This window comes from Hetaerina americana, unplaced genomic scaffold (assembly GCF_022747635.1).
Source record: "Hetaerina americana unplaced genomic scaffold, ioHetAmer1.1.p SCAF_4, whole genome shotgun sequence".
NCBI classification, from domain to species: domain Eukaryota; kingdom Metazoa; phylum Arthropoda; class Insecta; order Odonata; family Calopterygidae; genus Hetaerina; species Hetaerina americana.
The window spans coordinates 35022909-35046984 of NW_027286985.1; the positions used below are offsets into that span (position 1 = coordinate 35022909).

Genomic DNA, 24076 nt, shown 5'->3' on the forward strand with positions numbered 1-24076 from the left:
TTCTATACGCAAGAGGGGAGTTGTTAAAATTCCAAGAAACTGCGGGCAATGCCGCAACAGTAACTTTTAACGGAGTCACCCCTAAACATAGATTGAGGGGAGGAGTAGTTTAGACTGTTGAATGCACAAAAAAATAATTAAGAGAAGAGGCATGTTACAGGAATATAAAAATTCCTCTTTTTAAGTGGATCGGAAATATCCCCGTCTGTACGGCGCAAAAGAAATTTCTGGATGATCACAATAAAGTCAAATGGATTAAAAAATAAAACAAAAATGAGTTGGCTTTGAATGGGGAAATCGAATTTTTTTACTCGTAAGTGCAATCGTCAGATGATTAAAATTACCTTAGCAAGGAGGATATGTTTAGCAATAACCGTACTGGTTTCATAGCGGTTTCTACGCAAATACAGCACCGCGAAAATTACGAAAAAGCCCTTTAGGTTAAAATTGACCATATGACGAGCAGAATTAGTAGAGAGATTATGATTGCAATAATACAAGTGCATTATTTTTGCTGCAAAATGGGGATATTTAAAATATTCCCACACTAACTCCAACATAAACGTCACTTTCACTCGCACTAGCACCGATTACGTAAAAAGGCAATTTCATGGTGCTTTAAGGAAAACAAGTTTCCCAGGATTACCTTCAAAAGATATGCACCTAAAACAATGTCTCGGATAGAGAGCGCTCAATATTTTCTAGTATTGCACTCAAATTTCAAATTCACAGCACATTTCTTCCTGCGTTGCATATATTGACACACACACATATGCCAGGATTACTGACCCTAACTCCCGCTCCCGGTAGAAGCATTTATCGTAATCACATATTAGTAGTGGACGCATTCACGAAGTAACCTAAATTAAAGTTATGAACATTTCAAAACCAAAAAGGAAGACATATAGCATTGGACAAAGGTTGAGCGGAAAAACCTGCCAAGGATACAAACATTTGAAAACAGAAAGGTAAATGGGAATAAGCATTAGAATGAACAATCTACTCCGGTAAAAGTTCAAAACCTTTTTTCTAAAATTCTCAATCATTTATTAGCCATTCTGATAATTATGAGTGTCATTACAAAAAAACTGATATTAACAATTACATTTCCCTTACTTCCTATACACTACAATAAAATCCGTTAAGTGGCCACCCGTAAATTGTCAAGTGGAGTAAGTAATATACATAATTTGTTTAACTTTCATTTCATTTGACTGGCGGAAAAGAGCTTATCAGGTAATAAAATATAAAAGATAATTTCCGTCAAACAACCCGAAGAAAAAAATCTACCGTAAAAGATAATACTACAGGACGGAAAGAGTGGATGTATTAGGATAAAGGGCGTAGAAATTGTACGCGGTTAGTGTGAATATCGGATTGCACTGGTCACGCAGTCAAAAATAGAACTTGCAAAGAATGACGTATGCCATATCGAGCACGCCGCTGGGAAAGATGACTTCTTCGTTATTTTTGAGGCCCAGAGGAATTGGAATTCGCCGGAAACAACACCGACCGATAGTTCACGCAGAACACGTACCAACGGCTACTAATCGGAGAAAATAACCAGATATTAATCTGATTTTTGGAACTTTTCCAGGAAATTCACAAAAGAGCCTCATATCAAAATGAAGCGATTGCAATATGTATATACAGCCATTAGAAAAAAAACACCCGGCGGTTAAATGTAAAACAGCACTTTATGATAATATATCATGGAAACTGTTCAATCATCAAATATGTAGAAATATCATTCAATTACCCTAGTCACGGTTAAGCACAACATTACCCGCTTAATTCACATTATCACATTTCCTTACTTCCCAGCGCAAATAGTAGTCGGGTACAGGTATATACTGATGATTCCCACGCGGGTAAAACTGGCAGGCCAAACTAATTGCAATATACAGAAGAATTTTGGCCGTTGATGGCTGACGCATTCCAGCCCGAGCGAGGCAAAATATTTTGGAACGAACCCAAATGAAAGCCCAGTTGCGAATTCTTCATGGGCTACCGCGGGCTAATTGCACATAGCACTATTAAGAGAACCCTGCCACGAGAGTAAATGGCAGAAGTCTCGTCTAAGCAGTGCCTTGATGTAAGAATCGGGATGATGTCTAGGGGTAGATGCAGTACCACGTTATGCAAAAGGCTAAATTGAACTACAACACCTCTACCAATCAAACCCTATACCATCTTCCTACTACAAAGAAATTATTCGTGTTGGAGCACTCCCGAGATATGTGTTTCATGAAATTTAATTGGACCAGAAAAATTGCTATTATTAGTGGTGATCAACGTATTTAAATAGGTATTGAATGGACACAACTACCAAAGCTGGCTGGTGACCTACCTACCCCTGGCACACGTCCTTGCGACGGCTTGCGGGGTATTGTGTAGATGCACCAACGGTAGAGCGACAATTCCCTTGCCCCTCTTAACAAATAACCTGACGTTCAACATTCAACACTACAATAAGGCCTTCTTCAATGCCGAATACTTCTTCCCTTCATTCCGTCCAACATACCCATCCTATTCCTACCCGTTTCTCGTTCGCCCAACATTCTCCCTTCTATCACTGCCTTCAATATCTCATTTCTAATCAAAATGCTCTGTGTTCATCTTTACTGCCTCCTTTTGACTTCTCGCAATAATCCTATCTTCTCCATCACTCTGCCTGGCACTACCTTGTTTGTTTTCCTTCCTTTATATCCGCTTCACCTTTTCCACAATAACATTTCAAAAGCCTCCAATCCAAACCTAACATCCTTTTTCAATGACCATGTTGCCGCGCCGTACAAAACCACGCTCCATATGAAAATTTTGACGAGCATTGTCTTCGCACCCTTACTCAACGTTTGTCATCAATTACCTCCTCCTTGTGAAAGCTCCTTTGCCTAACGCAATTATTCTCCTTATGCCCCTAACACTTTGAACATTTTGGTCCATAACACTTACGGGAGAAGTAAAACTGTTTCACTTTCTCCACATAGTTTTGGCCCTCCCATTTTAACGTTTAACTTAGCCTTTCGTCTACTCATAAACCGAATAAACTTAGTTTTGCTTACGTTCATCCTCATCCCATTCCTTTCGTCCTGATTTTCCAATGCACTCAACATTGCCTGTAACCCCTTGGCTGACTGAAAAAAAAAGCTTGGCCATCAGCAAACCAAATTGATTTTACGAATCCACCACAGAATTAAACTCTTATTCTATTCTGCTGCCACCTTTACCATCTCATCCATGAGCACAATATAGTATAACTTTTGAGAAAATTTACCCGGTTGAGTCGAAAAGAAAATTTAGGATTATTAGCTTTTCCCAGATTAGGAAACATTACTCACAGTTTACCTGGGAGTCGACCCAAGCACATAGAAAAAAACATACAAGCAACAATTTATCTAATTAGGGTAGCAAAGTATATTATTCCATGAAAAAGCGGAAAAGAAATATAACGAAATGCATGGGTTTATGAGTTTCCACGACACTGCTCCCCCTTTTTCCTCAATGATAAGTACTTATCGCTCAAGGCAAATAGAGACAATCTGCGGATGTAAAGTCAAACCGAAGTAGCCCCAGCCCTATTTCCGTTCTTGGGTTAGTGTATTTTCTGACTTTTTCTCAGAATAAAGTTGCGGAAAACACTACTATCATGATTCATCGTAATGAGAATGGCTTACGACTGGCTTCACCGTTTTTCCACCCTCTTAATGCGGAATAAAGTGAGCAGAAACAGGCCACCAAAATCCAAAGAAACTTCGGGAGATGCCGCAATAGTAACTTTTAACGAAGTCATCCACTAATGTGCATTTCAGGATAACATTTACAGAGTGTAAAAAGCATTCCCCTTGACGTTAAACGGTTCAAGATTGTTTTGATTCGCATAATTTCTGATGAATAAAAGGCAAACTACACTCCTTCGTAAGATCAGGGACCGAGAAAAGAAATACGCCAAATTACGAGTATATTAATGGAATAATGACATTGAAAGTATTTAAGGTTACTATCTCAGAGCGCGTCGAGTAACAAGATTCACGAATGAGTATCAAACAAGAGCTAAGTTGAAATTAATAAAATGCCTACACGCATACAACAAGTGAAGGTTGAGAAATTACATATACAGACTGCAAGATTCCGGGTATCTCTTCACCATTTGAAACCACATCTAACATCACTTGAACGGATAGTAGCACAGGTATATGGGCACGAACCAGATAGGATATACAGCAGGAATTTATAACTTATCTCTTTCTGTTATCTGTATTTGTGAACAAAAACACGTAAAAGAAAAAGATTTCAGAGGGGCTTACAAAAACATTAACAACAGCTAAGGAGGATAAGACCAGAGTCGAGGAGCTCATAAGAATCAAGATTTCCAAAAGATAACCAAAACATTATAAGCGTCACAATTCGTTTAAACTCAAATGTAGCTTTACAACGTCTATCCCAAAAGGTGTAAGACTTTATTTTTTCCCGGATAGCTGGACGGCGGTTTCTCTGGCTGCGTTCGAGGGAGGGGAGTCTCACATAACGCTGGAGTCTCCCAGCCTTTGCGGAGTGGTAAATCGTTCCTTTTCAAAAATTCTACAACGCTCCGTCATGAACCGGTCATTGGAACACAGCGCTAAGCCATCAAATTTTGGGTGAAACTTGGCAAAACCGGGAGAGAGACACATGACATGCTCAATGCAACTTATTGTGATAACGCAATGGGTAGATCGGTTTTTTCAGTGGCACAAGTCGTTACGGAAGGATAGAAAAGATGTTGAAGACGTCGAACGTTCAGGACGCTCTTCGACCTTAAAAAGTGACGAAAATCTAGCAAGATTGAAGGCTTTGTTGGATAGGGATTGCAGATTAAGTGTTTACATGGTTTCTGATTACTTGGCATTCCTATAAGAGATGTGCATTACTCGGAGCTAATGGATCGAATAAACACAATCTATTTACTGAGGTGCCAAACTATCCACTCAACATTGGTCGATTTACATAGCCGGCACAAACCACATCCTCCTCATTCTTCACACCGAGGAATGGCCGCTATGAGAGTGTTACTATCTGCGACGTGCATCTCTACCCGATCGTGTCTAGTTACCCGCAAAAACCCGAACATAAGTTTTGAGTCCCCCGGGGGTTGAATCTTCCTGCCTCCTTTTTTCAATCCAATATTGCTCGTATTAACTTATAAAGGAGTCCCACAAGGCTTACTAGAATAACTAACTAAGATTAGCTAGAAATTGGTCCCCTACGGGATTTGACCTGGTGGACCATGGGGACCTCGTGCCACTACGAAACGACACCCTCCCCGGCCGTTGAGGAGATGAGGCGGGGACGGAACAGAGGATTGATAAAAGAGGTTAATCGGAAATCTTCCTCGGAATTCTTTAGGTCTCACTTAAAGTCTTATCACACGTAGCCACGTACTCTTGCTTGTTCGTAACCACGCCTTGGAGTCATTTGCGAATGAACTTATCCGACCCATGTATCGAAAAAAGATGGGCATGAATTGCATGACTAGAAACTTCTTACAAGTAACATAACCAGAGGGCAACCTCCCAATAAATGCGGTCGCTGCGGCCTCTAGCGGGTGACACACTAACTTGGAGTTTATGTCCATTATTTCTCAGAAACTTAAGCGTTTTTACCCAGAGATGTGATGGAGGAACGACATAAAAATAAAACCTTTCTTATTTAACACATTCCGCACATTTGATTATTATATTTACGCACCACTAACAAGCAGAAGGTAAGTTTCCAAAACTACAATATCCATTCAATTTTACCAAATATGGTTATTCTCGATCCGAGATTTACGTACACATTTATCCCAATTGAATAGAATGCACATTTATTTGAATTATTAGAGTAGGGCTGTTTAAAAATTCCATATGTTTGATGGAATCCCGAACAGACAAAACGAAACATCATCAGAATTCCTTACTCATCTTCCACATCTGAAAATACAGGATGAAGGATGGTGGTTCTGCATTGTGGATGTCGATCCGAAGAACTATCCTCATGTGCGAGATCAATTGTAAAAATGGAATGATATCAGTTAGATTGGATCGTACTTCCATTGCCACTCTTCCATTCCTAATAGCGCAGGGGCGAATCCAATCATTTTCATTGCATCTTTCATTTCTTTGAGCATTTTTAAGGAATGTGTGCTATATACGCATACTTCGTTCTCATCTGCGGTGAATGCAGCGGCCGGACAATGTACAGTCACGCGCAGGTGCACACTCCACAAGTTGAGCTAACAGATGAAATAACTCGTCTTGCTAGGTCAGTATTGGATCCACGGATCTCCAGATCGCTGCTCGAGCACGATAGCCAATTACACCCGCATCCAGCCGTTCTTTCGTCATAACAGTCCAGAGCAGGTAAGAAAACCTCGCGAGCGTAATTGGTTAGCTCACCCTGCTATTGAGTAATTGCAGACATGGATCTTGTTTAAACAAATTCATCAAACTTTATCGTCGACGTATTTTGTCTTTCGATTTATTTGCCCAGATTTTTCGATGTTTAGTAACACTTAAAACCCCATTCACATTTACTATTTAACACAAGGAAAACCTATTTTTTTTTACTTTTCTTATCACGAACTTCCAAGAATTTTTCCGAGGGAGGACGGCATATAACGGATCACGGACATCAGAAAGGTCCCTTTCGTCTTAGCAATACCCGTCAACGAAACCCCGAGTCAGGAGACACTACTATGAACATTTACAAATTACCCCGTCTTAATAAGGGGTACCAGTTTTATCTTCGTAATTTTCAATATCGCACGACCCCCAAAAATATTCAGAATATGTCCTCGTCCCATAAAGGTTAAGATACTTCGTTATCGGTGGTCAACGCGCGGTGGATAATTTGGACGCAGCAAGACATATACCGGTTTTCAATGTGCAGAGATAAGTTGACGGCATTCAGGGCAGTGTAGTTTTGAGAATTCAGAAGCGAGATGAGTCTGATTCTCAAAAAACATCAATGCAATGGGGAACTGTAATGAACAGTTTCCCATTAAACATTTTCAATTGAAAAAACAAAAGGACTTTTCTGCAGTAGTAAATCCATGCGGGATTATTAATGATGATAAAAATATTTTTTCACTGCATTAAACCATATTTTGACAAAAGTTTCAAGTCCAATGAAAACAAATACCCCCTAGGTCGTTATAAGTATTGGGTCATACGAGGACCCATCATTCGAAATGTGAAGAGGAACAAGCCGTCGGAATGGGGAGTGGAAGGAGGGAGAGCCCTGCAGACGAGACAGTTAGAAAGAACTGGTGGTATATGTGGAAGGGGTTAACGCCATCGGGCGCTGGATGGAGAAAAGGAATAGGAGGGGAGGAGATGAAAGAGTGGGGGTGAGGCATTGTTGTGGTTCGCGTTGCGGAACACCAGCCGGACCGGTTGCGCGTTCGAGTCCCGCTTAAGGCAACGACGCCGCCGCTGAACGACATCAATCGCCTGGCATTAAATTCCATTCCTTCGCAGGACCGTCTATACGGAGATCGGCGTGCCGCGCAACGATGACAGATCTAACGTAAACATTATCCAACACAGCGAGAGCGGTTATTCCACGTTATATAAGTAAACAAAAATAAACGTCCATCGAGCTGGAAGTCTCACATCGAAATTAATCATTTTCGATGGCAATTTACTGTCTTCAGGCGAAAATTCTTACATAAATCGCTTTTTACAAAGCATAAGTGAATCTATACAGCCAGTAAAATCTCATACCAGTCCGCAAAAACAACTGCAAATGAAACAATATGAGAACGCACAGATATCTTCGTTCAGGGTCAAAAAGACAAGCGAATGGAGCTCAAGAATCTTGCGAAATGATAACACTTCCTCGGATGAAAAGAAAACTAAAATTCATCATGCTACTTCAACTAAATTACAACTTTTAGAAGACTATATCCAATCACTTCGGTACAAGAAAAATCAAGGAACTATCAATATTTAATATTATCTCAATGAATTTTGGGTTGATCAAAGAGTTCCAAAAATGTTGAATCATTTGCAAAAATGCAATTATTAGGAATATATAGCAGCACAATGTTAAATTTACTATTTCCATACACAAGAATAAGAAAATTTAGTCTAATTTCTACTTTCAGTAAAATTTATCATCTGACAGTGGCCTGCTAATACCCAGAATGGAACACAGTATGTTCCTAGCAAGATTACAGTTTTTTTCAAAGTCAAGACAATTATTTCGGTGTGTCTTTCTATTCAAGAAGGAAAAATCAAACCAGAAAACGAATGAGGGGAAAACTAAATAAAAATGAAATAACATTATATTTCAGCTGGGGAGGTTATATGCAATGAAATGGAGGCAGGAATTCACAACTCAAGACGAATTTTAACACTCTTCCACAAAACTGAGTTTTAATAAAAGATGATCACATCAACTCACAAGAGTCATATACAGGTCATAGACAAACTTATTGATCTTGTACTGGAAGATAACCCCATGCATCTAAATGTGTGTCATATTTATTCAAACATTTTGTGGTAAGTGCTAAAATACTTAAATTATCTTTTTATACTATGCACATAAATATTGAAACAATAAACAAAGTGCTTTCTGAACACAAACCATAACATTGCAATTCAATGGAAAACAACGATCCAGAAACATCCCTATTAGCTAAGGTAATCGAACATTTCATTAGATAGGTATTCCATTCAGACAAGAGTTCGGAAAGCAATTGAAGATAAAATTAAAATATAACTGGTAAAATAAAAACCTAACAAACTCGTGGATTCCCCAAACATAGATGTGACATCTGCGATTTAATGGTATAAACATAAAGCAAAGCTGTGAATTTAAGTTGTTTACATATTTTCCTTGTGCTTTTCAAGGGACCAAAAGATTTGCTTGAATGCAAAAGAAAGACTGTATACTTCATCAAGAATTATACCACCAAATTCAATCTTATTGAGTCATCTGAAAAGAAATTTTTTAAAAGTATGAAGATTTCATAAATGATAACAAGGATAAACTTTAAAGATAATTTAAGATAAAATATAGGAGCTCAATTAAAAGTATTAAAAAATAAACAAAACATATAGCACAGCTTATACTAACATCGTTTTCTATACGATGTACACGAGTGAGCGGAAAGCCTAGGAATTAGAGTCAAGAATAATTTGCAACTTGGCTGGCAACCTTTAGGCAGTATAGAAATGAAGCATATTCTCAAATTAAATGTTATCAGTATACATGTGCCCTTCAACTGGACCACCTCTACACATTTTAATATCATCAAATCATTGGCATTCCTGGCTTTTATTTAGCCATTACTAAGGAGAAACTGAGTAGTACTTGATGATGTAACCTTATTTACTTTCACATATGTTCCATTACACTTTCATCTGGAAACCTAAGTAACTCCACTTCTCTCACTTGCAACTACAAATCAATTGCCACTGCATGTACATCTCAAATTTAGATTTTAATGAACCCCAAACAATACCCACATTCATGCAAAAAACCTAATTTTTCTATGCATGTGAACTCTGCACTATGCCAACAGTGTGCTTATGGTTGGGAATTATCTTTTCTTGAATCTATCATAAAGGTAATAGGAAATGAGCCAATAGAATTGTTTAAGAAGAGATATTTATACCTTCAAGTCTCACACTAAATAGATACTCTGTTGACCAAAAGCAGAGGATATTTACATTACTAAAATCAGACAAGAAATGCACCTGGTACTCCGTCATCTGATTAACTGAAGTTGACAAATCAGATTTGTTGCCAATAACAATAGCAAAATTCCATCATTTTTTATGGTTCCATAGTCTAATATACTATGTTATAAACAATGCAGTCCAAAATAAAAATCTCTAAGCGTAGAAATAACTTACAGGATCGATGTATTTCTAGTTGACAGAATATCAAAATCATGACAAGAAGAGAAAACCAATTTCGAACGTGGTATTTGCAAAAATATACACGCAAATAACAATTATTGTCAGTACAACCAATTGCAGGCTGAACTGATCAGTTACACTAAGGATAAACAAAATTGTTATGGATCTATTATATTAAATACTTAACTACCCAACACATTAGCAGTTATTTGCAACACATCTGTAATTAAGCTGATTAATTTTATGGAAGTGCATAGTAGCGTATGGCAGGGTTCGAAAAGTGTTAAATGATCGTCGACTATCACCTAAGCTCAAGGGGCATTACGCTCTAGTGGAACACAAGACAGGATTTAATATCCAGTTGGATTTCGATACTACTTAAAGGTTAATGTTGTAGAATATTAGTAAATTGAAATGAATATCACATATGGTATTCAAATATTCAACTGCGACTGATTTATTTTGTACCTGATGATGACGCTTGAGCGTTGAAACCTGTTGTACGCTAACAAAGGACAGCGGAAAGTTACTTTGTATTCTTAATTTCATTATATATGGTCTTATCCGGAGATTAAATTACCCATTTACATATTTATTGACAAATATACGAAGATAAAACATAGAAGTTCCCAGGAGTAACATCTTTAAACGATCAAAATATTATAGACAGGAATTTACGATTCCATTCATTCACTCCAATCCTAGTGCCCAATAAATGCAAGAAGATTTCAAGTATAAAACAAAAACTGTGATCCTGAGCCGACACATTTGAAACTCAAAATTAAAACCTACCAAACTTCCCTTGGCCCAAGGTAACAAATAATCTCAAAAATAAAAAGTTCGAAGCTAATTGGATATAAATATGGGCCTCACTTTACTCCAAAATGGAAATTATCCATAAAGTTAAGCCTGAAACTACTCGGTTCGAAGCTTATGTTTGAAACTAAGAGGAAATTCTTGGTAAGAACATATCCGTGGTAAGAAAAAAATATCAGTACATTACGGGACGGCACATTTAAACATTCGTTTCGCAATTATTCAAAAATTATATATATTAACAATATACGATACCATAATTCACCATTGCACGATAGTGACTGGAAACAATTGGTTCCAATTATAATTTAATATATAACCCTTGCATTTCTTAACAGTAACACATCCGAGAAAATTCACGAGAATTTGGTAAATGAAAAGGAACTGAATACCATGGGAGATGTATACTTAGGACAACTATAAACATATACGGAGATGTTTTTGTCGGCTTCGGCAAAGTATCATTGCTGTAATTTTGAATAACCAAAGGAAACATCGCCATTTCAACTTCAATGCGTTATAGATCAATTGAGGAATTCAATGATAAAACAATGAAGGCGAATGACCACCTAATCCTTAAGCAACTCTGTTGTTTTTATCAAAAATAGGACAGCTGGATAATCAGTCGGCCATCTTGAATAGGCGGATTGTCCCAGTTCAAGAGCCGTCAACGATGCAACAGTCAGCATTAAACACGGATGAACCACACAAACTATCCCTCAAACAACAATAAATGCTGAAAAGGACAATTTTCAAACCTGGTGAAGAGCTGTCAATCCATCAACGTTGGTTGTGTCAATGTCAGCCCCCTTTTGAAGCAAACGCTCCACCTCTTCCTTGTCGCCAGCCCCACATGCTGCAAGAAATACACAGCCAGAAGAAAATTTAACTCTCCTTTCTTTGTTCCTGGGCACTCCCGCCTCTTTGTTAGTTTCCGATTCTTCCCAACGCTTTAACTGCTCGGCTCTTTTGAAAAGAGCTGAAGTAGACCTTGTCTCCAAAGACATGATTCACTAAACTCTCCATACGTTACTGCACATAACATGGAGGGAGCGGTCCGGCACAGACTCGCTTTCAAATAAGTGAGAATCGTTTTATCCGTCATCATTCCAGCTATTGAGCCTATAATGAAATGAAAAATTGTTCATCCAAATATTAATGAAGATAGACGAAAAATATAAATAACATTTAAAAACTCTCTTTTTTAAATAGGAAATAATCATATCCCGTCAAAAATGTCTAAATATTGGTGATTTCATTTGATTCAATGCTTAATGTTTTGTTATGCAACTGAAATGCTATTAGTTCGTAACACTGTCTACAGGTGGCAGCAAAGTCCACGAATGACGACAATCAACAAGGTGAACACCATGTATAATGGAACGAAAATATTAAATTCATACAGTATTGTAGTTTTTTCGCCTAGTGTTAACAGTAAATTTGTAATTATAAAACAGGAATGTGTGCTAGGTTATGTAATACTTCTCCTAAAACATGTTACTATTTATAAAAGCTCAATGTTTTGCCAATATTTTCTACTGTTCAGTAGAGCTGAGGCAAGCTGTTGTTGGCGATAACTTATTAGCATTTATTTGGATAAAAAATCAGATTGGTAATTTATTAAAACAATGCTAAATGTAAGTGTCACAAACACTAAGCATGGTGCCAGTTAACCATTTATATTATTATGTCTGATCATATTCGAGAGCCTTAGATATAATTTGATTTAAAAGACGCCTTTTAAAAACATTGAAATTGGCCACTAGGGTTTGGATTATACTCTATTTCAACAATCATATATTAGTTTTCTTGGAACATTGATTTCTTCATCATTTTTATTTCCCGAGTAAAACTTGAATTATCAATTCAAATTTGCCTCGAATCCTCAATTCATATAGTTTCAGTTTTAGCCACCAGAGTGCTTATAACGAGAATTTGTGATTATCGTAGTTTGTAGCAATGGTGGTTGCTTGGTGGGTGTGTTGAAGACTTGGATAAGGATTAATTTCATAGCATCAGGTCTTCGAATTCACATATAGGTGAGTACTCACTAAAGAATCCTTTTGAATTTTCTTGCTTATATATGTTTCAAGCTGCTTGTGTGTATTGCTTCTGTTATTGGTATGATCGCATTTCAATTACAAACATACCGTATTGCTTAGGAGGAAGTTGATTTTTTCTTTCGTTCATTTTATATTGGAAGAATATTACTAGGGTTATTTCTGTTTAGTTTTTCTCTTTCAATGATAAAAATAGTGCTGCCTTATGTAGGTCTGAATACGGAGTGTTGTATACTCATCTGAAAACAGTCGCGTCGTTCCATGATGCTTCTATCAGTAGAAATCACAGCTGAAAATCATGTTGTTTATGTTTTTCCCTTATGAATTTCCTCATAAGCCTCTGTCGGGAAGCATTCGTAAATACATATATTGGGACAATTAGTCATCATTTCAATAAAAATTATATGTTTAATGTTCCTAGCTTGTTATGCATCCACTTTAGGTTTTAGGGACTTTGGGTTTTTTAGGGATGTTTTGCTCAACGGTGATAATACTATATGTGCATTGAACACAAGTATGTACTCATCTTCTATAAATGTAATGGCTTATTCCTTCATTTTGAATCTTAACCGATGAATTGCTCTCCATGCCTTCATACCGTGTTTTATACATGTCAAAAGAATTAATAATACGTAAGTTTTCCTTCATGCGCCGAATTAAGATCGTTGGCCGTTACATTGTTTATCATTTAATCGCATGCGTCGGAATTGCATAAGTTAATTCAGCGGGTTTATACTTAACGCAGAATATGTATCGAATGCAACGATAATAATAGATGAATGAGACGGAAACGTAGTTGTGCAGGTGCTAGATCAGCTGAGTTGAGTGCGATACTCACTGTTTGAAACAGCGTGCCGAGAGTGAATGCACTTCAGCATAACGAAGCCTGGTGGCATTCATTTCAAAATTAGTTTATGCAATCAATGTATGTCTCTATGGATATAATCAGGTTCCAGATATGCCCACTCTGGTACTTCTTAAAATTTAGAAGTGGTTTTTGTGAGCCGTGTCTCATCTTTTTGCGAAGTTTACGAAATGGAACTAAATAAATACTGTGCATCAAGATTTTATAATGATATAATTTATTTTGCACGTTCCAGCTTTATAAACTAAAAGAGGAATGAACTGCATATCAAGTAGAAATAGAATCGTACATAAGCGAAGGAATTATTCTTACCAAGGAGAGTCAAATTTTAACATTTTTGATGAAGTGCATTATTTTGTCAGTATGAAATCTGTAATACCTTAGTCGCCGTTTCTATCTGTTTTACCTTATCTTAGGGTCTGCAGCCCTCTTAATTTGTGAAAAATAGGAACAGCAAGCGAAGAGGATATAAATATTGCTTTTGTAAGTTTTTAATAAGGTATCTTGTGTATTGTAGGCTTGGAGGTAGTTGAGTACTTGAAAGCATCTCCTAGATCGGAGGATAGGGTGGTTTTTGTAATATTTCATCAGAATTTTAACTTTAATTTCATCGCTTTACTAAGTTAACAGCGATGCATTTGTGAAGGTATTTTTGCCTAATTAGTAGGTTTTCATTTTATTTTTTCGCCGTGGAAGATTCGTATTGTTCATAATTCATATTTCGTTAATTTTTGATTTGAATGTTTAATACTCACCGCCTATTGCAAGGCAGTTTAATTCGATGTGTTTTAGTTTTCCCTCCGTTTTTATAAACCAGTTAAAAATATGAATTCTCATCCTGGTTGATGTATGTATATACTCGTATAACCATAAACACAGTAATCAACCCAAAGGTCGGTATGGTAGTTGATGGTAGAGTTCACCCAGTACTCTGCACGAAGGTGAGTGATACTCACATATCAGGGTAGGGGAATCCTCTCTCTCTGCCGGCTATGGTTTGCCAGCAAGATGTGCTACCCGAAAAATCACAGCTTGGGTTGAGCTGAGGGTGCCCAGGGAGGCATGCACGAGAATCGAACCCCAGACTACCGCGTCCCACGTATCTGGATAATTAAGTACTTTCTTTACGTACTCCTCCTTCATGGCAAATAAATGATCATATTGACTGCAGTAATATGTATGCAGTATGTGCATATAATCATCTTCGAGTCCCTCGTCTACCTGCGTAGAAAATATAAAGAATACTTCATTTGGTGAATATTTTAACGACATGATAATAAATAAGTCAGCTTATTTTGCGTTACCTATTGCATAGGCATCTCTATCTTCAACTTGGGAACAATCTAAGTCCCCCGCTATATCGACAGATCTGGAAAATACGTTAAACAAAGGAATAATAATGAAGAAGCCCTGTTGCGGAAGCAGGTTACGGGAGTCTCAAAGAAGGCATATTAGGGATGAATTGAAAACTGCTGCGAGGCTATCAAAGAGAACATAGGTCATGGCGAGGCAGCTCATAGAAAAGAAAATATCCAGTTTTAGAAAAGGAAAATGAAATATCACGATATCTGCAATGCGAATGGGAGTATGAAAATAGAATTTAAACGCGTAGGACAGGGAAGAAGAAGTGTATCGATGAAGTGCATTAAGAACCTCCGGAAATGATCTAAGTAAAGTCGTAAAAGTGGTGTACAAAAGCGACCGTTGCCTAATATACTGAGAAGTTTATTCGACAGAGAAAAAATAAAGATACACAAGGCACTCGGAGTGGACTAAATCAGCGGAGTGGTGATCAGGGCACTCGAAGGTAAAACCTAGCTACGTCAATTTACCCTGAGATCCGTGGGTCTAGAGCAGAGTGGGTTAAGAGCATCCGCCCGGCAAGTGGAAAGATCCGGTGTTCGAGTCCCGGTTGAGGAAATATTTTTACTCTTGTGATCCGTTCGATTCCGCCTTCCCCACCTCTATTGTGTTCGTCCTTTATATGTGTTCCTATCCCTTTTCCTTATATCTGTTTCTGTATATATGAGTATTTATTCGCCGTTTGGCGGGATTTCGTGTTTGAATGTGTATATATATATATATATATATATATATATACATACATATATACATATTGAGCCGTTGAACTGAGGGAAAATCGAAGAAAACATTTTGGAAAACCAATCAGCTTCAGGTGGAGCTGAGAAGATCGTGAGAGAATGAAAATATGCCTGAAAGATTTCATAGGAAAAAGTGACACAAAACAACTAGCTGTTGTGTTCGGCATTAGAAGAATTGAGGGAAACCCTTCAACAATATAGAGTGAAACAAGTTGTAAAAATGTCCGTAAATAATTTGGATGGAATCTAAAGGAAGACAAACAATCTTGAAAAACGCACCAGACAAGATTAGAGAATCTTTCGATGAATTTGTAATGGAGGTGAATTTTAAAGATTTATTGGACGTATACAGTGAGAATGTAAAAGTACACATAAGTATAGACAGTGGAAAAGACCATGTAGGTCATGATAAGGAAAGAAAGGAGCGGGTGGATTTGGCACACCTTGGAAATGGATGAATTTTCTATCTACCTACTCGGTACTCAGCAAGCCATCTTTTGTGTGTTTGTGTCGGATTGGGAGGGAGGGGGGTGTAAGGAACATAACTGATGTTAAATACTGTTTCCCTTAGAAATTGGGACTGAAAGGTAATAGCCAACAAATCTTGTGTTTGAAATACCAATGACGATGATAATTGAAACAAGATCAGTGCAGCGATTCAAAAATGATTACTCCGTTAATAATTCCACAAAATGGATGATATTAGTAGATTTTCACTTTGCCTTCTTGATGATTAGGTGGCCTTTGATATCTGCGTGGTAAGTATTATGTGACTCAACTTCTCTCCAGCTTTACAGTGTCTTACAGTTATGATGTGTACGCCTTTGAAGACGCTCACGCGAGAGAAAAGTTTTGCGGCAAAATGAACCTCACACAGAAAACCTCGGCAGTTCAGTCAGCATTCCAAGAAATTCCCCACTCCATTGGTCGTTAAATTTAGACTATAAATATGGTATTGGGAATTCTTTTGAAGCACCGCGTTCTCGTCAGTTAATGATTCAAACACCTGAAACGCGAGCTCACCCAGCCGTGTGTGGATTTGAAGTTGCTTTTTCTAGCCCAAATCGTTCACGTTCCACTTCCCTCGCACAAAAGTTGAATGTTTTTCGGGGGCAATATAAATTTTTCCCTCGACTCTTCCGTCGGTCGTATTTATCCTTCGAGCAGGCGGAATTTTGGCCACGGGGTGGTCTATATTGACCCAGCGTGAGGATTGTCGTCTAGAGTGGAGTGATGGGATTCCTTTATTTCGGCTGAGGGGTCCGCGCTCGGAAGAATGAAGATAAAATCGTATCTTCTCACCTCTCACCCTCCCATCCGCACCCCCAGTTCTTGGTCCTCCTCCCTCGGCACCCCCTCCTCTCCCCGACCTGGCCGTCTCGACCCGCCCTGCCGCATAGCCGAGGGGTGGGCGTGAGTGGGGAGTGGGTGGCGTCGCCGCCGGCGGCGTCTAGGGGTTGCTGGGATGGGGTGTGGGGAAATTGGTGCATCGCCGTGCACACGTGTGTTCGGAAGATAGTTCGTTCACTTCCCGTTCCCCGTCCCAGTGATTCGCCATCCCCGGCTCCTCGTTTTGCCACGGAGAGGCCAGTCGGCGATTGATTCGTGAGACGTCACGCCAAAGAGCACTAATGAATCCGTATAAGACTTGTTTTTATCTTGCGCCAGAGCAGATCTATTCCTTTCCAATGGAATTGGCTACACGAGGCACTATCCTTAAGAATTCACAACATTTAAAACTGAAATTACTTAGGTGTGACATTTTTTAATTATATTCTAATGGAGATTTTGTAATCTACGACTACCAAAGATATATTTGAATTCTTGCATCAAAAATGTGGTGTAATAATCTAGAACAAAATCAATGGATGTGAGTCGTTCAAAGACATTTGGCACAGCGCATTATCAAATGACTTTCGATGTTATAAAATTGGTAATCTCCGATTTAGTGGAACTTATCCATTACGGAAAGAAGAAATTGCAGCTTGGCTAATTCCACTTCATATTTCAATGTTACGGCCCGCGTTTCAATACTTTATCACCTTGAGGTGAAGATAATACTATGTATTGAAACCCGTGTAGTAAAATTAAAACATAATCTGGAACTAACAAAGCTTAATTTTTTTTCCTCCTGTTTCGATGTTATGTTTTTTCCCTTAAATTGAGGCTATTCTACTGCATCATTCTCTTGCTTCTTATGTTATCGGCAATGACATTAGCACCAGAATTGTCCTCCAGGATACTCAGATTCCACTAAAGCGAAGGCAATATGAAGTGGCCTAGATATTATTTCTCCTACCTCATCTTACGACGTCAGCGTAACAACTCCTCAACATTTTATCAGCATTCCCGCCATCTATTCACCTTCCTCCCTCTCGAAAGTTTCCTAAGAGTTGGCAAATTCTTAAATGAGCTGAGAGCTTTGATTAAGTTTCCTTGGGTGGAAGCAATGCAATGTGGAGTCGGAAAAACGATAAAATCGCCAGTGCGATTGGGAATCCCTCAAATACAGGTATGTATAAATATGAAGAGCTATAGGGATCCTTATGAGCATGTACAAGTGTATTGAGGTTGTACTTGGTTTTATTACTTGGTTTTACGACTTGCTTTTACGACTTGGTTTTACAGCTTGATTTATACTTTTTCTTTTATTATTTAATAAAGTATGAAATAACTTATTGCCTATTTTCGTATATTTTGATAAATTCTATTTCGTTACGTGCGTATGTCAGTACGTTTGTATTAGTACAGGTTTTTGTTTCCTTGCTTAAATGCCTAATTCTTCTCGTTTCCTTCTGGTGGTTAACATATATCATTTCTGAAAGTCTGCTCACAACCTATATTTATGAGTTACAATTTTATTTCACTGTTAGTTCAAACTATTGAGAAACTTGGCAATTTTTCCCGGAAGTGGCGGTGGAGATTAAGTACTTTTGTGAAGAAGTCACCCACAAAAAATATTGATTTACTTAACCGTAGCGAATTCTGAATACCCAAAATGATCACTGCGGATTTTTCATGAAGGGGGAGTAAGCTGCTGGCTTCTAGGATTTGTTCCGGGAAAGGGTCACAAATCGTGTTGAATGTTGCATTCGTATCTTTTGGGAGGGCGTCGGTTGGGAAAATATTCGATAAATATAATGCACGATGTTGCTTTAAAAGTTACTTAACAGCCGTCATGTTACTATGGCATGAATGGTGGCGATGAAATCAGTAAATGATTTGTAGTAACTATTTCATCCTCCGGTCCATTCGTGAGGAACAGCAGTTTAAATATTATTCAGCCACTCTACAATCTAGGAATTAGGTCTCAATTATATTAGTCTTTTTAGTCAGAGAACCTTATAAATGAAAAGTTCTATTGATGCTCAAAAACACAAAAGATTCATTCATTTTTCCCGTTACTCGGGAATGTTCGGGATGTGTGGACGTAATTATTATTTCGTTTTCATCCCGGTCTCCTCAATGGGGATTGAAGGGAGGGCATTGGGAAAGCCGAAGTTGCAGTTGACAAAGATCGCGGCTACTGTGAAATAGGTAGTGAAGGGGGCGTTTGCACAGTTTTTATCTGACCCAGAGAGGGCGGCTGTTTGCGGAGTTTTTCGCTCCGTTTCCGAGGCTGGGGAAGTGCGGTGGATTCGTCAATACTGGCGCTAGCATCGTCGCTGTTAAAGGGCAGTTCTGCCTCCCGATATATCGTCCTCGTAGAAGGGCCCGGTATTTCATCAGTCCCCGTTTAATATTTCCTCTCTGTTGCCCTCGGCTCTTCGTCAAAGGATGTAGTGAAAGACTTATATAATGTTTTGTAGCTAGTACCAGATTGATTGAGATTTTTTTATCACTTGCTATCCATCCAAGTCTCTTTGTAGGTGATGATGAGAGGCGATAAGATGCTGAAGACTGTTATGGAGTGGGGAATGTTGGGGAAGTGATGTAGAAGGAGGAAAAGAACTGGCACTTTGGATGTAATCTAACTGCTAATAATAGCAATAACTCATCACCGTTTTAAATCGACACACTTGCGTTCTGCGGTAGAAAATAATTTTCATCTACATCTACATCAATACCCTGCAATCCACCAAAAAGGTGTGTGGCAGGGGGTGCAGCACCAGGAGGAAAGGGTAAGGGATGAGGGGATTAGGGGTTTTCAAATGGATGGGGATAGGTAAGGGGAACCTGCAAAAAAAAAATGTATATATATATATATATATATATATATATATATATATATATATATATATATATATATATAAATATAAGCGTATAACCCTGCGCAGTCGCTACCTTGTAAAGTTTTAAATTTTAAAAGTTTGAGAATCACAATTCTGCAATGCAATCACTTTTATTATTATCCATTTGTGTTTCGAGTGGGATGAAAGAGCTGGAATATTTTATCGTTGAAATTCCGGCATCTGCTTAATGTTTCGGTTTCTCTTAGAATAAATCTCCGTATTTTCTGTAACCACAAGGATTGCACTACATCAAGTTGATCAATCCCCGAGTGTTCCCTCTCTGCCAGCGATATCATTGCACGCGCCGCCTTTTTTGCAAGATCCCCACACCATCTCTCCACTCAGCTGCCCTTTTAGATTTTTCCAAATTATTATCCCTGTCTGGGGCTCGGTTTTAATTTATTCCCTCCTTATTGGTGGGGTCTTTTACAGAAGCGCAAACTTCTCCTACCGCACACTTTCGATGGCAAATTTGTGGAGTGCAGTTTGAATAAATTATCCGAAACAGAAGGCCATCTTCTCGCTTAAGATGTTGGAGCTTTGTTCATTATTTCGTGCATTATTTTCAGCTGGGCCGTGGTGAGAATGTGCATGCTATCTCTACCTCATCCTTTAGTCCCATTACATGCCGATAATTTCCGGTAGCATGCGTTCTAGGTGTGACCTTGTAGTTATAGCGTTAGGATGGTGAGTTGAGGGTCTCAATCCCATTTGATCGCCGTAAAACTCCCCAGCCCTACCCAAGATTTGTGGTTTTTTGGATATCAAGACTATCTTGAGAGTTCGCAGTCGAAAGAGGGAAAGGAGCCGGCACCATCGCACTGTAAACCTGCGTGAATTCCACTCACCCTAATGCTTAGTGCTACGTGAACTCTATGCTGTACCGTCGAACCGACCTTCCGGCTGGAGACTCTTCCTCGAGCTTCGATATTACGTTTATCGTTGATGGCCATTACGGCCGTTTTCACACCCAAGCGCGTCTGGGGAATTGTATCTTAATTTGACTAGAAGCAGTTGGAACAGTGGTGTCACATCACTTGGTTGGTACGTTCGAAATTACATGTGTTTGATAGCTCATGTACGCGTTGTCTATACAATAGTCCGCTGGAGAAAATAACTTTTCCATTTCGAAAGGATGTTATCAGTCAAGTGATAAACTACGAGATACTTAATCCGATACTCTTGTAGTATCGGATTAAGTACAGAGTTTGCAATTCTGTATGGGCTTGAAGCTATGAAGTAAAACTACACGTGGTTTACCGTAAGGATTCGGAGGGTATCTGTTGTTATGGGAGACTTCAAGTGATTATATTTGGAAAACGAACGTTATCATATTTATGGATGCTTGTTTTATGCATTGTAAGAAATTTCTCCAGCTATCTGTTCAGCTCCAAAAGGAAGATTTGTTTTTTTTCACATTAATATTGAAATTGATGAACCTGTAGTTAATCAGTCAGCGAAGACGTTCCAATTACCGAAGATGAATTGCGGTATAGCTTTCAAAAGGAGGAGGGAATGTATGACTAGGATATTAAGAAAATAGTAGCGAGCATATTGATATGGAGTTTCTTTTTGTACGGTGTAGAAACATGGTTGTGAAGAAAGATGATATGCATGGATTGTAGGCATTTGAGATGTGGCTATAGAGAAGAATAGAATATGCGAAATTGGAGAGAAAGGAAAGCAAACGAAGAAGTACTAGGGATTGTTAGGGGAGGGTATTGTTGGAATAAATCCAAAAGAGGCAGGAAAGATGGGTGCTTGGGTGGATGGGTGAGCATTTTGATTTTTAATGGGGTGTTGAAGACTTGTATGGATGCGGGAACGCTAGCCAAGCGGGGAAGGGGCAGAAATAGGATAGTATGTTGGACGGAAGGTGGTAAAATGTCTGTGAAATTGTGAAAGGGTTTATTGTAGATTGTAGTGTCAGTTTGTCGTCTTGCCATATGAAGCAAAGAAATATGGTGATTTACAGTGTGTCTCCATCCAAAACCTACTTTAAACGGTAGACTACCAATAATAATAATCACAGTTATCAAACTAACGATTTGTTTGATAGGTGATTGTAGAGCTCACCTATTACTAAGCCAAACGGTGTGTGAAATACACGTATTAGGGGGCGGCTCCTTTCCCTGCATCGTATGTGGTTCCATAGGAAGTTCTGACACACGAAATATCACACCGCTTGGGCAAATCTGATGGTGCCCAAAGGCGTCCACAGGAATTTGACCCGGGCCCTCCGTTCAGTAGTCCAATGGTCCACCCACTGGAATACTACGTTCCCAAGAATTATAATATATCAATATTCTTACTTGTACCAGAAAGTATGACATGTTGGCATCTCCCCCTTTCACTTAATGTACTCCGGATGTAATCTTTATCGTCGCGGTGACGTCCCTCCCACGCAATAATCATCGGCTCTCAAGTGATCGAAGATCCCCTCCACACGATCCGCGTGGATTACACCCGTGGACCACTTGTGGTCACCAGCTGGTCACCTATCTCATTCTCGCGTGCACTACTCATCCCGACCACTGTTGCGACGGTGCCGCCCCTAGGTGACCTTGCCTCACTTCTCCCCTCCACCCTCTCTCCCTTTCCGTATAATCCAACGTGCGCCCGCGTGGTGCGAGGAGGTGTGGTCACCTCAGGTGCACGCCAGCCGAAAGAGTAACTGGAGAGGAATGATGAATAATCCCCGCGGAATCCCGGCTCACCGCCCCTTCTTCCGACCCCACCCACCCCGCGGTCTCCCGTTTCCTCATCCTCGTAGAACGCCCCGCGGCGCTTACTATATACGTATAACGCCATTTCGTCGCTCGTGCTTCACTCCCGACACTTCTATCCGCTCTTACCTCGCTCCTTTTTTATGTTTTTTAGCTCTCACGCCTTTTTTGTCCGTTTCTCGGAGACTTGCAGCTGGCTATGAATTTCCGACTGCATGAGAGAAGTTGGTCGTCATCTGAAATGTAGATCTACCTTCAGTTCCTTTTCGGTAGCTGGGAAGTGAGTGCATCGTGTTCACCCGAATTAACGCAGTGAATAATGATGTCCTTACACCCAATTACGTGCGTCCCTTCGGTAACTCGCTAGTTAATAACTTTGTTGTAGGAATCTAAGTATTATCTGCTGTGAGAGTTACCGTGAAAAAAACATTAATTTGTTTTGACCGGAATGACACAGAAAATATTCCAATTTCCTGTTGCGTTTGCGCTCTAGTTGCGTACCCCAAAACATTGCAATTAAAATTAAATTGCCATGTTGATTTTTATTGAATAAATGGCCCCGATAATGTAGTTGTACCTGTAACTTGTTAACGCGCTGACCAGCAGTTGGGAAATGCGGTGCGTTTTTGTTTCATGGTCAATCTCCAAACTGAAGTGCATTACGCAAACACGTGACGTAACCCTTTAGGTTTGTTTATGTTAGCAGTAAATTGTAATTAGTTGGGGTTAATCCAAATCTGCATAAATAAGGCATTTTTTAACCTAAAGGCATTGAGGATGATTATGACGTAATCCGTGTAAATACAATATGTGCATGTATAAACCAAACCTCTCATTTTTACTTTTTCACTTTATTGCGAAAAAGCCGGAGAGTAATTATACTTGATTCTGAAATGGAGATACCCTCAGCTGTCGTGGGTTTTAAATCTGAAAATAAGTTTGTAGATTCATGATAACGGCCAATTTCTTCATTCGTACTTAGTATTATTCGTCCTCCCGACTATTATCGCTCTGGCGTAATTCAACCTTGACATTCCTCTATGATTTTTTCCATCGATAATTCTTTGGCATCCAATCTTTACTATTTTATCGTGCCTCGTGTAGTCAGCACTAAATCTAGAAAGCCACCTTCGGTGAACCATTTTCATGCATGGACCAAATATCTTTGTAACCTTTTTCCTTTGAGGTAAGTTAAAAATCGTGCTAAGTTTGAAACAGCCTCCACTAATATTGAGACAGCGACGAAACCTACAGTAAGTAAAGTTTTCGCTCTGTGGACAGCAGGTTCTCAAAAGTAGTGTGGGGTATATAAATAATATTAATTTTGAATTTTATTGAGACCATATAAATTCGCCAGAATTGCAATGATTGCGAATTATACTGAC

At 39.0% G+C, this 24076-nt stretch overlaps 2 protein-coding genes across 8 annotated transcripts in view; one reads left to right on the forward strand and one right to left on the reverse strand.

Annotated features, from left to right (window-relative positions):
• Window positions 1–11754, reverse strand: part of Mbs (Myosin binding subunit) — a 244781-nt gene extending 233027 nt beyond the window's left edge. For all 5 annotated transcript variants that reach the window (XR_011701689.1, XR_011701687.1, XR_011701688.1 and 2 more), the window contains exon 1: window positions 11465–11754. Coding sequence is in view for 1 of the 5 variants with exons in the window: in XM_071589652.1 (XP_071445753.1) it covers window positions 11465–11713 (249 nt within the window). In the remaining 4 variants the exon portion in view is untranslated. The remainder of the gene's footprint in view (window positions 1–11464) is intronic.
• Window positions 11755–12674: 920 nt separating this feature from the next.
• Mical (Molecule interacting with CasL) overlaps window positions 12675–24076 on the forward strand; it is a 288154-nt gene continuing 276752 nt past the window's right edge. For all 3 annotated transcript variants that reach the window (XM_071589659.1, XM_071589662.1, XM_071589663.1), the window contains exon 1: window positions 12675–12745. The gene's annotated coding sequence lies outside the window, so the exon portion shown is untranslated. The remainder of the gene's footprint in view (window positions 12746–24076) is intronic.